The sequence below is a fragment of the Scyliorhinus torazame genome, chromosome 6, assembly GCF_047496885.1.
Source record: "Scyliorhinus torazame isolate Kashiwa2021f chromosome 6, sScyTor2.1, whole genome shotgun sequence".
In the NCBI taxonomy this organism is placed as follows: domain Eukaryota; kingdom Metazoa; phylum Chordata; class Chondrichthyes; order Carcharhiniformes; family Scyliorhinidae; genus Scyliorhinus; species Scyliorhinus torazame.
The window spans coordinates 301,458,356-301,470,747 of record NC_092712.1 but is presented as its reverse complement, the minus strand read 5'-3'; the positions used below and the strand labels follow the sequence as shown (position 1 = coordinate 301,470,747).

The 12,392-nt window shown below is 43.0% G+C and overlaps 1 protein-coding gene across 1 annotated transcript in view; it reads left to right on the top strand.

Annotated features, from left to right (window-relative positions):
• Positions 1-12,392, top strand: part of gmds (GDP-mannose 4,6-dehydratase) — a 677,745-nt gene that overhangs the window by 260,870 nt on the left and 404,483 nt on the right. Inside the window, exon 7 of the mRNA XM_072509922.1 lies at positions 9,121-9,248. Within this exon, the coding sequence (XP_072366023.1) occupies positions 9,121-9,248 (128 nt within the window). The remainder of the gene's footprint in view (positions 1-9,120; positions 9,249-12,392) is intronic.

The window sequence follows — 12,392 nt, the reverse complement described above, 5'->3', positions numbered from 1 at the left end:
ACATTTAAATACAAGGGTGAGAGTTTTACTTTGGAAGTGTTGCGAATCCGACGTAGGTTGAAATCTGCGTGATCCAGAATTGACCATGACAAAAATGGAATATTTGAGTTGGAGAGCTGACAGAGTGGATGAAGGTTTCAGCATCAGTTGAGCTGAGGTAGGAGTGAAAAGTGGTGGTCTTTTCAATAGGAATTACATGGAATCGGTAACTCAGCTGTGGTCAAATAGAACACTGAGGTTGGCAACTAGTTTAGCTGAGGAGAGCGCCTCATGGGAGGGGGATGATGGAGAATGTATTCATTGACAAGCATCCATTGTTTCAAGTAAATCAGAAAAGCCACTGGTGAAAAACCTGCGTTTAGTATCAACCTTTCCCCAAATTAATTATGTTTGTCTCTCTTGGAAACTAAAAGATTAATACCAAAGTACAATGCTTTCCGTCGCATGCAATTGTCACCTTTCTTTGAAGAATCAAACATTTACAATTCATTCCATCACAAAATATTACCTGGCAAAAGCTGACCTCCTTGAAAGGAAGGTCTACAATTTTTCCAAAAAATCTTTTGATGTTGTACTGTAATTTAACGATGAAACGAACTGAACCCGCAAACCATCATTTAGTTTCTCTGTTCAGAGTTCAGCAATTGTACCAGCGGATAAATTGTTTTTTAAAGAAGCAGGAATCCGAGTGGACCTTGCAAGATGTGGGTTACCATGGAAGTGATGAACACAGAATACAGAAGTTCAAGGTTGCTGGCCTCAAAAAGAATCAGATCTCGTGGCTGCGTTTAGTTCAGTTTCATTTTTGTGGAATTGAAATAAAGTTCTTGAGGGGATAGTTTTGTGGCACTCCAGTCACCCTGATGATCCAATTGAAGTAACGCCGAATATTATGATTTTCAACTCCTCTCTCAACTCTTTCCATGAGACTTGGGAAAGCAAATGTTGATGGCGACTACAGTTAACAGTCCATCATATTTAAATAGGGGTCTTTTCACAGTAACTTCATAGCAGTGTTAATATAAGCCTACTTGTGACGATAAAGATTATTATTATAATATTTGCTGTCAGGATTCACAGATCATGGGCGCGATTCTCCGACCCCCCACCGGGTCGGAGAATCGCCGGGGGCTGGTGTGAATCCTGCCCCTGCCGTGTCCCGAATTCACCGCAACCAGAGATTCGGCGGGGGCAGGAATCTTGTATAGAAATTGAGGCAATCTGGGCTGGAATTTCCTGGCCATTCACTCTGGCAGATCTTCCAGTGCTTTCGAAAGCGCAACCCCGCCGCGGGTTTCCTGGCAATGAGGAGTGGATTCAATCTAAACCGCGTTGACAAGGGTGGGACCAGAACATTCTGCCACTGGCCAATCGGGAGCCCCTCCATCACCAGGAAACACGCGGCAGGTTACGTGGAAACTTCCCCCCCCAAGATATTTTCACTGTTTTGAGGCAAGATGGTGAAGATGGATTGCGAACATTTTGCATAGAAGCACTGCAGTAGTTGAAAGTGTCTCATTTTCATTGCAGACACAACTATAGCCTGGGATGTAGTATAAACAACAACATTAATCAGTACTGTTTTTATTATAGATGAAAGGATGTATATTAGATGCTGTCATACGGTATTGAGGAAAACATACACACCTGGATCATAAATTAAGTGATAATATATTGGCACCATACTTAGACGCCATAAAGTATTGCCACCTGTATTTGTGTTACTTGATTGTCACAACAACCAAAAACGGAAGTCAGAAAGTCTATGATTTTCAAGCCAATAGAATTCACAGGACCAGTTTTACAATGTTCAACTTCACCTTTGCTAACAAAATCCAAAACAAGTTGAGTATATTGATAAAAATCTAATAATGCTCTAATCTAATTATAGAGCAGAGTTCTGTGTCTATATATTTATTTAGTGTTCACAGGCTCCCAGCCACTTTTGGATCCTGTCTTTGCCAGCTTGCAATGAACCATCGAACCATGGAATCCCTAAAGTGCAGAAGAAGGCCTTTCAGCCTATCGGGTCTGCACCAAACCTCTGAAAGTGCACCCTACATCTCCCCCCCCCCCCCTGCTCTATCCCTGTAACCCCACCTAACCTACACATCTTTGGACACTAAGAGGAAATTGATCATGGCCAATCCACCTAACCTACACATTTTTGGACTGTGGGAGGAAACCGGAACACCCGGAGGAAACTCCCGCAGACACTGAGAGCAAGTGCAAACTCCACATTGACAGTCACTCGAGGCCGGAATTGAACCCGGGTCCCTGCCGCTGTGAGACAACAGTGCCAACCACTGTGCCACCGTGCTGGCAAAGAGATCAGTTATTTGACTGGATTCAGTAACATGGTTACATGGAACATGGTTCATATTTGTTAATAAAGACATTTTTTGTCATCGCAAAGGTCCCAGAAGTGAAGATTTGAGCCACATTTCTCCAGAATTGGAAATAGGTGGACATTGAGATGGCATAGATATGTAGTAGAAAGCTCATCTTGTCAAGGAGAGGGCTGAAGTCAGTGGCTAGTTGGAGAAGGCAAGGGAAGAACAGATAGTACAGTAATAAATAGAAGCTGGAGTAGGCCGTTTGATCCACTGAGCCTGCATTGCGATTTGATAAGATCATGGCCGTTCTGATTGTGGTCTTAACTCTATTAATTTTAATGAGTTTTACTGAAATTAAAACATCCTCATTAACCTGGGATACCTGAGGTATGCTCCTGACATCATGGTGGCTCACTTACACATGCCAGAAGCTACATATATTAATCCAGAGGGCCATGTTTTTGAAGACCAAAAAAACATGTATACACATTGCGCCTGTTTCAACTAAATTAAATAGGCAACAGCCAGTATCTGACTCCTTCTCCAGGGCAATGCTTTGTCAAATCAGAGTCAACCTGCCTAGTTTGAAGTTAACCAACGCTTGGCAGTTAACTATCAGTCTTCAGTTAACTGGTGAATTCTCCATGGCAATTCCTCTACCAATCAGAGTTCACTTATCAACCAAGCAGTACAATTTTCTCACGAAATATAAATTGTTGTTCCCTTTATATTTGGTATTCTTGTGAATTGACCTGATGAGTGAAAGACAAAAGCTTTGACAATATGGGCGAAATTCTCCCGAAACGGCGCGATGTCCGCCGACTGGCGACCAAAACGGCGCCAATCAGACGGGCATCGCGCCACCCCAAAGGTCCGGAATGCTCCGCATCTTTGGGGGCTGAGCCCCAATATTGAGGGGCTAGGCCGACGCTGGAGGAATTTCCGCCCCGCCAGCTGGCGGAAACGGCCTTTGTTGCCCCGTCAGCTGGCGCGGAAATGACATCCCCGGGCGGCGCATGCGCGGGAGTGTCAGCGTCCGCTGACAGTTTCCCACGCATGCGCAGTGGAGGGAGTCTCTTCCACCTCCGCCATGGTGGAGACCGTGGCGGAGGCGGAAGGGAAAGAGAGCCCCCACGGCACAGGCCCGCCCGCGGATCAGTGGGCCCCGATCGCGGGCCAGGCCACCGTGGGAGCACCCCCCGGGGCCAGATCACCCCGCGCCCCCCCCAGGACCCCGGAGCCCGCCCACGCCGCCTTGTCCCGCCGTTCAAAAGGTGGTTTAATCCACGCCGGCGGGACAGGCAATTTATCGGCGGGACTTCGGCCCATCCGGGCCGGAGAATCCAGCGGGGGGGCCCGCCAACCGGCGCTGCCCGATTCCCGCCCCCGCCGAATATCCGGTGCCGGAGACTTCGGCAACCGGCAGGGGCGGGATTCACAGCAGCCCCCGGCGATTCTCCAACCCGGTGGGGGGTCGGAGAATGACGCCCCATGTCTTTTTTTAACAATTTATCTTGGGTGGTGAGTTTGCCATTTTCTGAAGTGCAGTCTTAAAATTGAACTTGGTGCTACTTTTATATCAATAGAAACAACATTAATAGCAGGGAGCAATTCGTTTATTGTAGTTCCACGAAACATCTCTTCTTTTTACAATTGGCTAGATTTTCCCTCTAAATTTATAAACTACAATCAAATCACAAATAATTTGAGGTAGATGGTGGGCATGGGGAGTAGGTGGGGATGAGGAGGTTTGTGGGTTGAGGGCTAGAGGACCAAATACTCTACAAACCAGCAGAGTGGCAGAGAAACGGGTCAAACCTTTTAACCAGCCCACCTCGGCACTCAGCAGCCCCTATAGCCTACTCCAATCTGCGTGCAGGGACAATGAGCTCAACTCCATACCTGCACCCCTCCCCCGGAGCAAACATCACGCCATTCCCGATACTTTTTCTTGAGGTGGGAAATTTCCCAACTTGAGCTACTGCCTCGGGAGTGAAAATCTAGCCCATAATGTCAGCTAGCCTGGGGGTCGGAAAGAGATGTTGGACGGTCAGGTGAAATAGGTGAAATTAACAGATCAAGTTAAAACACGAGACTGCAAATGACAAATGTGGACGTAATGATCAGCAACGCCAACTTCCAGAAAGGCTTGGATTGCAATATACCTCAGGAAGACCTTTTTATAAATTAAAATGAAGTGCAACTATGCATTAACTTCAATCTAGGGAAAATTGGAGTTGAACCGAATCTTAACAGAGGATGCTCCGAGAATTACAACTGACCTTTCTCATATGAATAGTTGATTATCTGGCATCCAGCAGTTAGAGTGGCGACACCTGCCGCTTTTGAAGTTAGAAAATGTTCACGGCATCTTCCAAGCAATATCTAAATTAATCTGGAACAATATGGCCCTTTGTCCATGTTGGGTTCTTGTTGAGAAACTGCCTCACTGTTTCAACTATTATCCACACTTTTCTCTGATGTGATTCTATAATATTTTGATGCTTGGTCCAGGGTCTACTTGCATCCCGATTAGTAATGGAAACCTGTGCTAAGCTTGGTTGATTAACAGTAATGACTGCGTTATGGGTTTTTTCCTCAAACATGCTATGGAGAGAGAGTGGGTAAATGGAGTTGAAAGCAGCCATGATTGAATGGTGGAGTGGACTCGATGGGCCGAATGGCCTTACTTCCGCTCCTATGTCTTATGGTCTTATGCAGATCACTCCGTTTCATGGTGGAAACTAAAAAATCGGTGGCCTTGCATGTAATGTGCAAAAAGGAACTGCCCTTTCCTCTAACAAAACACTGATTTACAGCGAGTAAATTTCTGTTTTCTTACATGTATTTTTTTAACCACTGTAATTCTGCATTCACCACAGGCTATGCAATTAATAAATTTAAAATTAAACAATGCCATTTTTAATTGGACAAAAATTAAGATGCAATTTTGATTCCTTGGCTCCTTCTGTTTACTTGGCTGCCCAGCCATGAAGGTAGAAGGATTTTACTGTTGATGTCCTTTGGGGGTGGGGGGGAGGAGGGGGATGCAGCAACAACAAAAAAATATTTTCTGGTTTTATTCCTCTGTGGGGAAAAACACTCAGCTTCAAAACTATGACAACAGAACTGGAATGAGGAGTAAGGGGACAAGTGCTAAATTGTGTGCTACCATTTAATTGAAAGGCAGTAAGATTGAAGTTGCAATGTAGTATGCCACTCATAGTAACTTCATTGAAGCCTACTTGTGACATTAAGCGATTATTATTATTGTTTTCTGTTCGTTGGGATCCAGTTGTTACAATTGAGGCTCAGGGTAGGAAGGATGGGGGCAGAGTTTGTCATCTTGCTTGCAGAACCTTCATCGTTAGAGCATAGTGTTCACTGCAGTCTGAAATAGGAGAGCGAAAAGACAGCGAAACTGTGTCGTCAAGTCAAAATAAGATATTTAAGCAGTAGGAAATCCACTTGGCTAGCTTTTGTATCATCTGTCTTGCATACATTAGCTGTCAAACTAAGGCTCAGATCAAAAGCCTTTGGAAGGTTTTTCAAGTTTGCAATAAATTGCACAAAGGATAGGTTTATGTTGTAAGATGCCTGCCTGCTAGTATTTTTTACCAAATATGATTATAGCATGGCTAATTGCCAGTCCTCCTATTTTCATGAAAAAGAAAACAAATGTTGACAGCAATATTTTATTTGCGCCATTGTTACAAATTTAAATGGCTAAAAATGCAACATTCACCAAAAACGCTCAGATATTGAAATGAAAAATTAATCCTTTTCTGAAACTGTACCTATGGATTGTGGAGTACCTGCTGTTAAGTAGTGTTGACTTTGGCAGTCCTTAGCAAGCAAATTAGGTGTAATCTCTCTGATCTCGGTAGTCTGTTCAGTCAACCATGACATTCTCCCTGTCCGTCCTTTTTGCTTCCCAGTTGTACAGAGCCATTGTTGAGGCAATTCTCTGCTGGAGTGTTGAAGATCACTCCTTTTAACAGCAGATGGCGGCTGGTGAAAAATGCAGCCGCCAGGCTAGAGTTCAAATTGGGTTCAGGAAAAAAGCTAATTCACCTTCTGTTGTTTCCACCTAGTTTAATTTTTCATTCATTCGAATGTGACTTCCAATTTAAATCTGAAATCTATAATGGTTACATTTCACCAATTGACATTTTAATTTCTAGGCCAGTTTAATTGCCACTTTTATGGTAGGCTACTGCAGAAAATACAGAGGCATGGGATTCAGGGTGATTTAGCAGTTTGGATCAGAAATTGTCTAGCTGGAAGAAGACAAAAGAGTGGTGGTTGATGGGAAATGTTCAGACTGGAGTCCAGTTACTAGTGGTGTACCACAAGGATCTGTTTTGGGGCCACTGCTATTTGTCATTTTTATAAATGACCTGGAGGAGGGCGTAGAAGGATGGGTGAGTAAATTTGCAGATGACACTAAAGTCGGTGGAGTTGTGGACAGTGCAGAAGGATGTTACAAGTTACAGAGGGACATAGATAAGCTGCAGCGCTGGGCTGAGAGGTGGCAAATGGAGTTTAATGCAGAAAAATGTGAGGTGATTCATTTTGGAAGGGGCAACAGGAATACAGAGTACTGGGCTAATGGTAAGATTCTTGGTAGTGTGGATGAGCAGAGAGATCTCGGTGTCCATGTACATAAATCCCTGTAAGTTGCCACCCAGGTTGAGAGGGTTGTTAAGAAGGCGTACGGTGTGTTAGCTTTTATTGGTAGAGGTTGAGTTTCAGAGCCATGAGGCCATGTTGCAGCTGTACAAAACTCTGGTACGGCCGCATTTGGAGTATTGCGTGCAATTCTGGTTGCCGCATTATAGGAAGGATGTGGAAGCATTGGAAAGGGTGCAGAGGAGATTGACCAGAATGTTGTCTGGTGTGGAGGGCAGATCTTATGAGGGAAGGCTGAGGGACTTGAGGCTGTTTTCGTTAGAGAGAAGAAGGTTAAGAGGTGACTTAATTGAGGTATACAAGATGATCAGAGGATTAGATAGGGTGGACAGTGAGAGCCTTTTTCCTCGGATGGTGATGTCTAGCACGAGGGGACATACCTTTAAATTGAGGGGGGATAGATATGACAGATGTCAGAGGTAGGTTCTTTACTCAGAGAGTAGCAAGGGCGTGGAATGCCCTGCCTGCAGCAGTAGTGGACTCGCCAACACTAAGGTCATTCAAATGGTCATTGGATAGACATATGGACGATAAGGGAATAGTGTAGATGGGCTTTAGAGTGGTTTCACAGGTCGGCGCAACATCGAGGGCGGAAGGGCCTGTACTGCGCTGTAATGTTCTATGTCCTATGTTCGTGTACTTACAGTGCAAGAATTTTTACATCTCTCGAGTGTTTCAGTTTAGGTATTTAGGAATATGACGATAAATCTGTCATGTGACTTGGTGCCTGAGGGGGGGGGGGGATATTAATCTGGTGGAAAATTATTAATACCTACCAGTCTGTAATAGACAATTAACAGAACATGTTATCCATCTTTGCTTCATGATAGTACTTCACTAAATTAAAGACCCAAAACCCTTTTGGGTTTTGGTAGATGGTACGATAATTTGAATGCATCTTGTACAGTCCCTAGCACTATATTGCCTGTGGTTATTGTGGCCAGCTGTTTTTACAAAGTTACAAATGTGAGCTGCGTTCCGTGAATGTCAATGACAAAGACAGTTTATACTGTATTAAACTAATTTGGGTGGACTCAGCTGTTCAGTCAGCTGTTCACACCTAGTTAAGGTACAATTACCTTGGCTCCTTAATCCTGTCTTTAGTGTTGGGTTACAGTGAGCACAGACGACAGAAGCATACATGGCTGGAAAGAGAAAAGCAGTGAGCTCCAGCAGAAAAATTAACCATAAACAAAAGAAGATGAGCTGCCAGAAAATGAGGCAGCATGACCAAGCTCAGCCGCTCGGTCTACCTGAATCTATTGTTGACTTACTTAGAGACAGAATAAATAGTTTTTCACTGAGTGGCATATTTTTACCGCCCACCTCAATATAACAGATAAATGTGCGAACAATAGAACACACCATATAAACAATGGGGACAATACCAGAATATCCGAATAAAATCAGTCTTTGTGCAGGATTAGTAATATTAATTAATATATCTGTGAAATTGCCTGTAAATATTAAATCACTTTTTGCCGCCTCTGGAAATGAATGTTATTTCAGTTGTGTTGTGAGCTTCCTAGTATTGGATTAGACTTTGCTCCACTGAATGTGTTTCAATTCTTTAATTTATGGCAATGTACTTGATCATCAGATCCATTTTATTCAGTGCATCTCACTCATTTCTTCCGATCGTTGCCAAAGTAACGTACTGGCTGATGCCGTTTTTAAATTGATTTTAGCGACAATGACAAAGGTTAACACTCATTGCTTTCTACTTTTTAACTTTAAACTTTCTCTAGTTTAAACTTTTAAAAAATTCAGTGGCATTTTGTGTATCTGGTGTTTCGAGGTTGACAGTTGCGTACACTTTTATTGGCTTGGCTCCTTGAATTGAAGACATAAATAGTAAATTAAAAATGATTAAGTAGTTTGCAAAAGAGGCTTGAGAAAGTTGTCTGCTGTGTAAGTGGATCTCTTGACTCTTTTGGTTTGAAGCTTCTGGGTTTACTCAACTGACAGATGATACCATAATACTAAAAAAAAGTAGTAACTATTAAAATGTTAGATACATTTTTGTTTCTATTTTGATACAGTTAAACAGCCGGAATAACTATACTGATGTTATCTGTTATCTTTGTTTCAGGGGCTAATTTCGTAACTCGGAAAATTAGCCGGTCGGTGGCTAAGATTCACCTCAGACAGCTGGATTGTTTTAGTTTGGGTAATCTGGATGCCAAGAGAGATTGGGGTCATGCCAAGGACTACATTGAGGTAGGCCATTGGCCAGAGGCTATTCAGAAATAGTTCCCTGCCTGGATGATACGTTTCATGCATCATCTCAAAGAAATTGCTTGATCTGTATGGCGTATCTTGTGAACTTGTGCCAGAGGAGAGTTGCTAACACAGTGTACAGTCAATTACAGCCTGGGGAATTCAGTTCCATGGTGGGCTACCCCAGTCCTGACCTGACTAAAAAACAATCTTTCACTTCATTCGGAACTGCTTTACGTTTATGTTTCGCTGGTAACTTACAGCCAGGGGGTCATTTTGAACCTTTACAAAAAACTCTAGTCCTCTCCCCCCCCACCCCCTGATTTCTGTTTCCTTTTTTCTCCTTAGACACATGTATAAATGTACAAGCATGTCAGTATTTTACAATATATTTAATTTCAGTTTCCATTCTATAGTGTGGAACAACTACGGAGACTATTTAACTTCACTAGACAGCAGCAAAAATAGTGTCTGGACTGGCTAGCTTGTTTGCCTCAGTTGGGTCCTGACAGGTTTCCTGTGCTTACAATGCTATTTCTGTCTTTTTGAATCATGCATCCCTGGGACACAGACACTGGTTTTCCAGAACTATTTACGTAATTTAAACAGAAGCTAGAAAACCTACAAAGCTCGAAAAGCTGACAGTTTAATAAGGGTGCGGCAACAAGTTTATGGTAAATGCCTCTGTGTGGGTTTACTCTCTAAGTGAAAGAAAGCAGCAAATCCAGATGTCTGCTACTGGTAGCGCAAACACCACAGAACTTTATACTGATGATATATTTGGTTCCTACTTAAATTTTAATGATAGGCTTAAACTGTGCTTTTTGCAAATGGCATATAGTTAGACCAATTTTTTTTTTAACCCATTAGAAAGGTCAGTCTGCAATTAAAGATGGAGGGAGAAAATTATAATTTTATTTTATGCTGCCTTGTCACAAGTTTCCGGTGTTAAACCTTTCCTAGTACATGTAGCCTTTGGCATAAATGTGAATCTTTGGAATTTGGTGCAATCTGCATCCACCTCACAAGTTGAGGAAGGTTAAGTAATGAATTGAGCAAATGTCTGATTCATCAGCTTGCATTAAACTCACCAAAGGTCGAATTCATTAGATTTATTAAATTCAGGTCTTTTTTTTGCTGTTTTTGCTGCTGTTTCATAATCCTAATGAAAATCTAGCACTCGTAAAGATCGAATGAGTCTGGTTTAAGATAAATGCTGTGGTTGCGAACAAATGGCAACGCAAGAAGCCAAAAAAAATACAAGAGCAGCCCTTTTTTAAATTAAATTTGGCCATAGGTCTAGGCTATTTTAAAAAAAAATCTCAAGGCTGCTCTGATCTTATCTGTAGTTTCTGCAGGATTTAAGGCTGCCAATGCTGGGCACATTTTATTGCTGGGTGTCTTAACAGTTCTTATTTTTCATACTTTTGAAGTTCAGTGGAAGGGTAGGCGAATAAACAGCAAAATACTCATACTGTATTACTTCTAGTGATTTGGGCAGAATTTTAATTTATTGTGGCCATAACTACGTTAGCATGCAACATTTGAGATGATAGATTTGGTTCTAATTATTCATTGACTTTGGGTGTACATTCTGAATACAGTTGTGGAAACTCTATGTCCTTATCGTTTCTTGGGGGATATTTTGCATGTTTTTTCTTTGACATAATGTACTGGAAAAAAGGGGGAAATTGCAGGACTGTGGGAAGAGGGCAGGCGAATGGGATTAATTGGCTACCTCTTTCAAAAGACAGCACTGACAGGGATGAGCTGAGTGTGATCCCTTCTGTGTTGTATCATTCTATGATTCTGTATGAAAGCAGATTGTTCATGGCTATGTTATTTGCATGTGCGTTAGCTCCAAATCATCTTTGAACTTTATCTCACTTGGAGTTCTGCTACAGCCACACACTGCTTCCCCTCCCCACTTCAACTAGAGCAGTGGTGGGCAGGCTGCAGCCCTGGGGCTACATGTGGCCCATCAGGGTTCTGAGTGTGGCCCACTAGACACATGTTGACTGTTGCCCACATTTTACTGGATTCCATCTGCGTGTTTTTTTTCCTACCGGTGTGACTGAAGTGATTCACACGTAAAGTAAAGGTATGTGGGTGGCATGGTAGCACAGTGGTTAGCACTGTTGCTTCACAGCGCCAGGCCCCCAGGTTTCATTCCCAGCTTGTATCACTGTCTGTGAGGAGTCTGCACGTTTTCCCCGTGTCTGCGTGGGTTTCCTCCGGGTGCTCCGGTTTCCTCCCACAAGTCCCGAAAGACGTGCTTGTTAGGTGAATTGGACACTCTGAATTCTCCCTCCGTGTACCCGAACAGGTGCCAGAGTGTGGCGACAAGGGGCTTTTCACAGTAACTTCATTGCAGTGATAATCTAAGCCTATTTGTGGCAATAATAAAGATTATTATTATGATATGAGATGCAAGCTCTTTGATCACAATATTGACTGTGAGAGCCACGTGCTCCCTCTGCGTCCAATCCAACATAAATATTTATTTTGTTTTTGTCCCTTGAAGTTGATGACAGTTCTATTAATATACGAATGATTCAGTATTTTCCATAACTTATAATGAAATATTTGGTGCGTGTTAAATGTATCCAATCTTATTCAAGGGTCTTGGGCCTCGGTTGCTCACCACTAAACTAGAGGGAGGATGGCCTAAGCCCTGGAACAGTCCTTCCTGGAATCAACATGGACCACTTCCTGCATGGGGTGAACTGGTCCTTTTTGTTTTTGATCTCAAGCCTGACGCTCTTTACAGTGAAGCACACGATTGGCACATGTTGCTTGGAAAATAAGCCCTAATGTTGCCCACGATGGCACAGTGTTTTCACTTGCCTCATAGCGCCAGGGACCTGTGTTTGATTCCGGCCTTGGGGTGACTGTCTATGTGGAGCCTGTACATTCTCTCTGTGTCCGAGTCTTCTGGTTTCATCCCAGAGTCCAAAGATGTGCAGGTTAGGTGGTTTGGCCATGCTAAATAGCCCCTTTGTGTCGAAAGATGTGTAGGTTAGGTTACAGGGTTACTGGGATTGGGCAGGGCATTGGGCCTAGGTAGAGTTGCCTTTCAGAGGGCCGGTGCAGAATCAGTGGGCCGAATGGCTTCTTTCTGCACTGGAAGAATTCTATTCTATA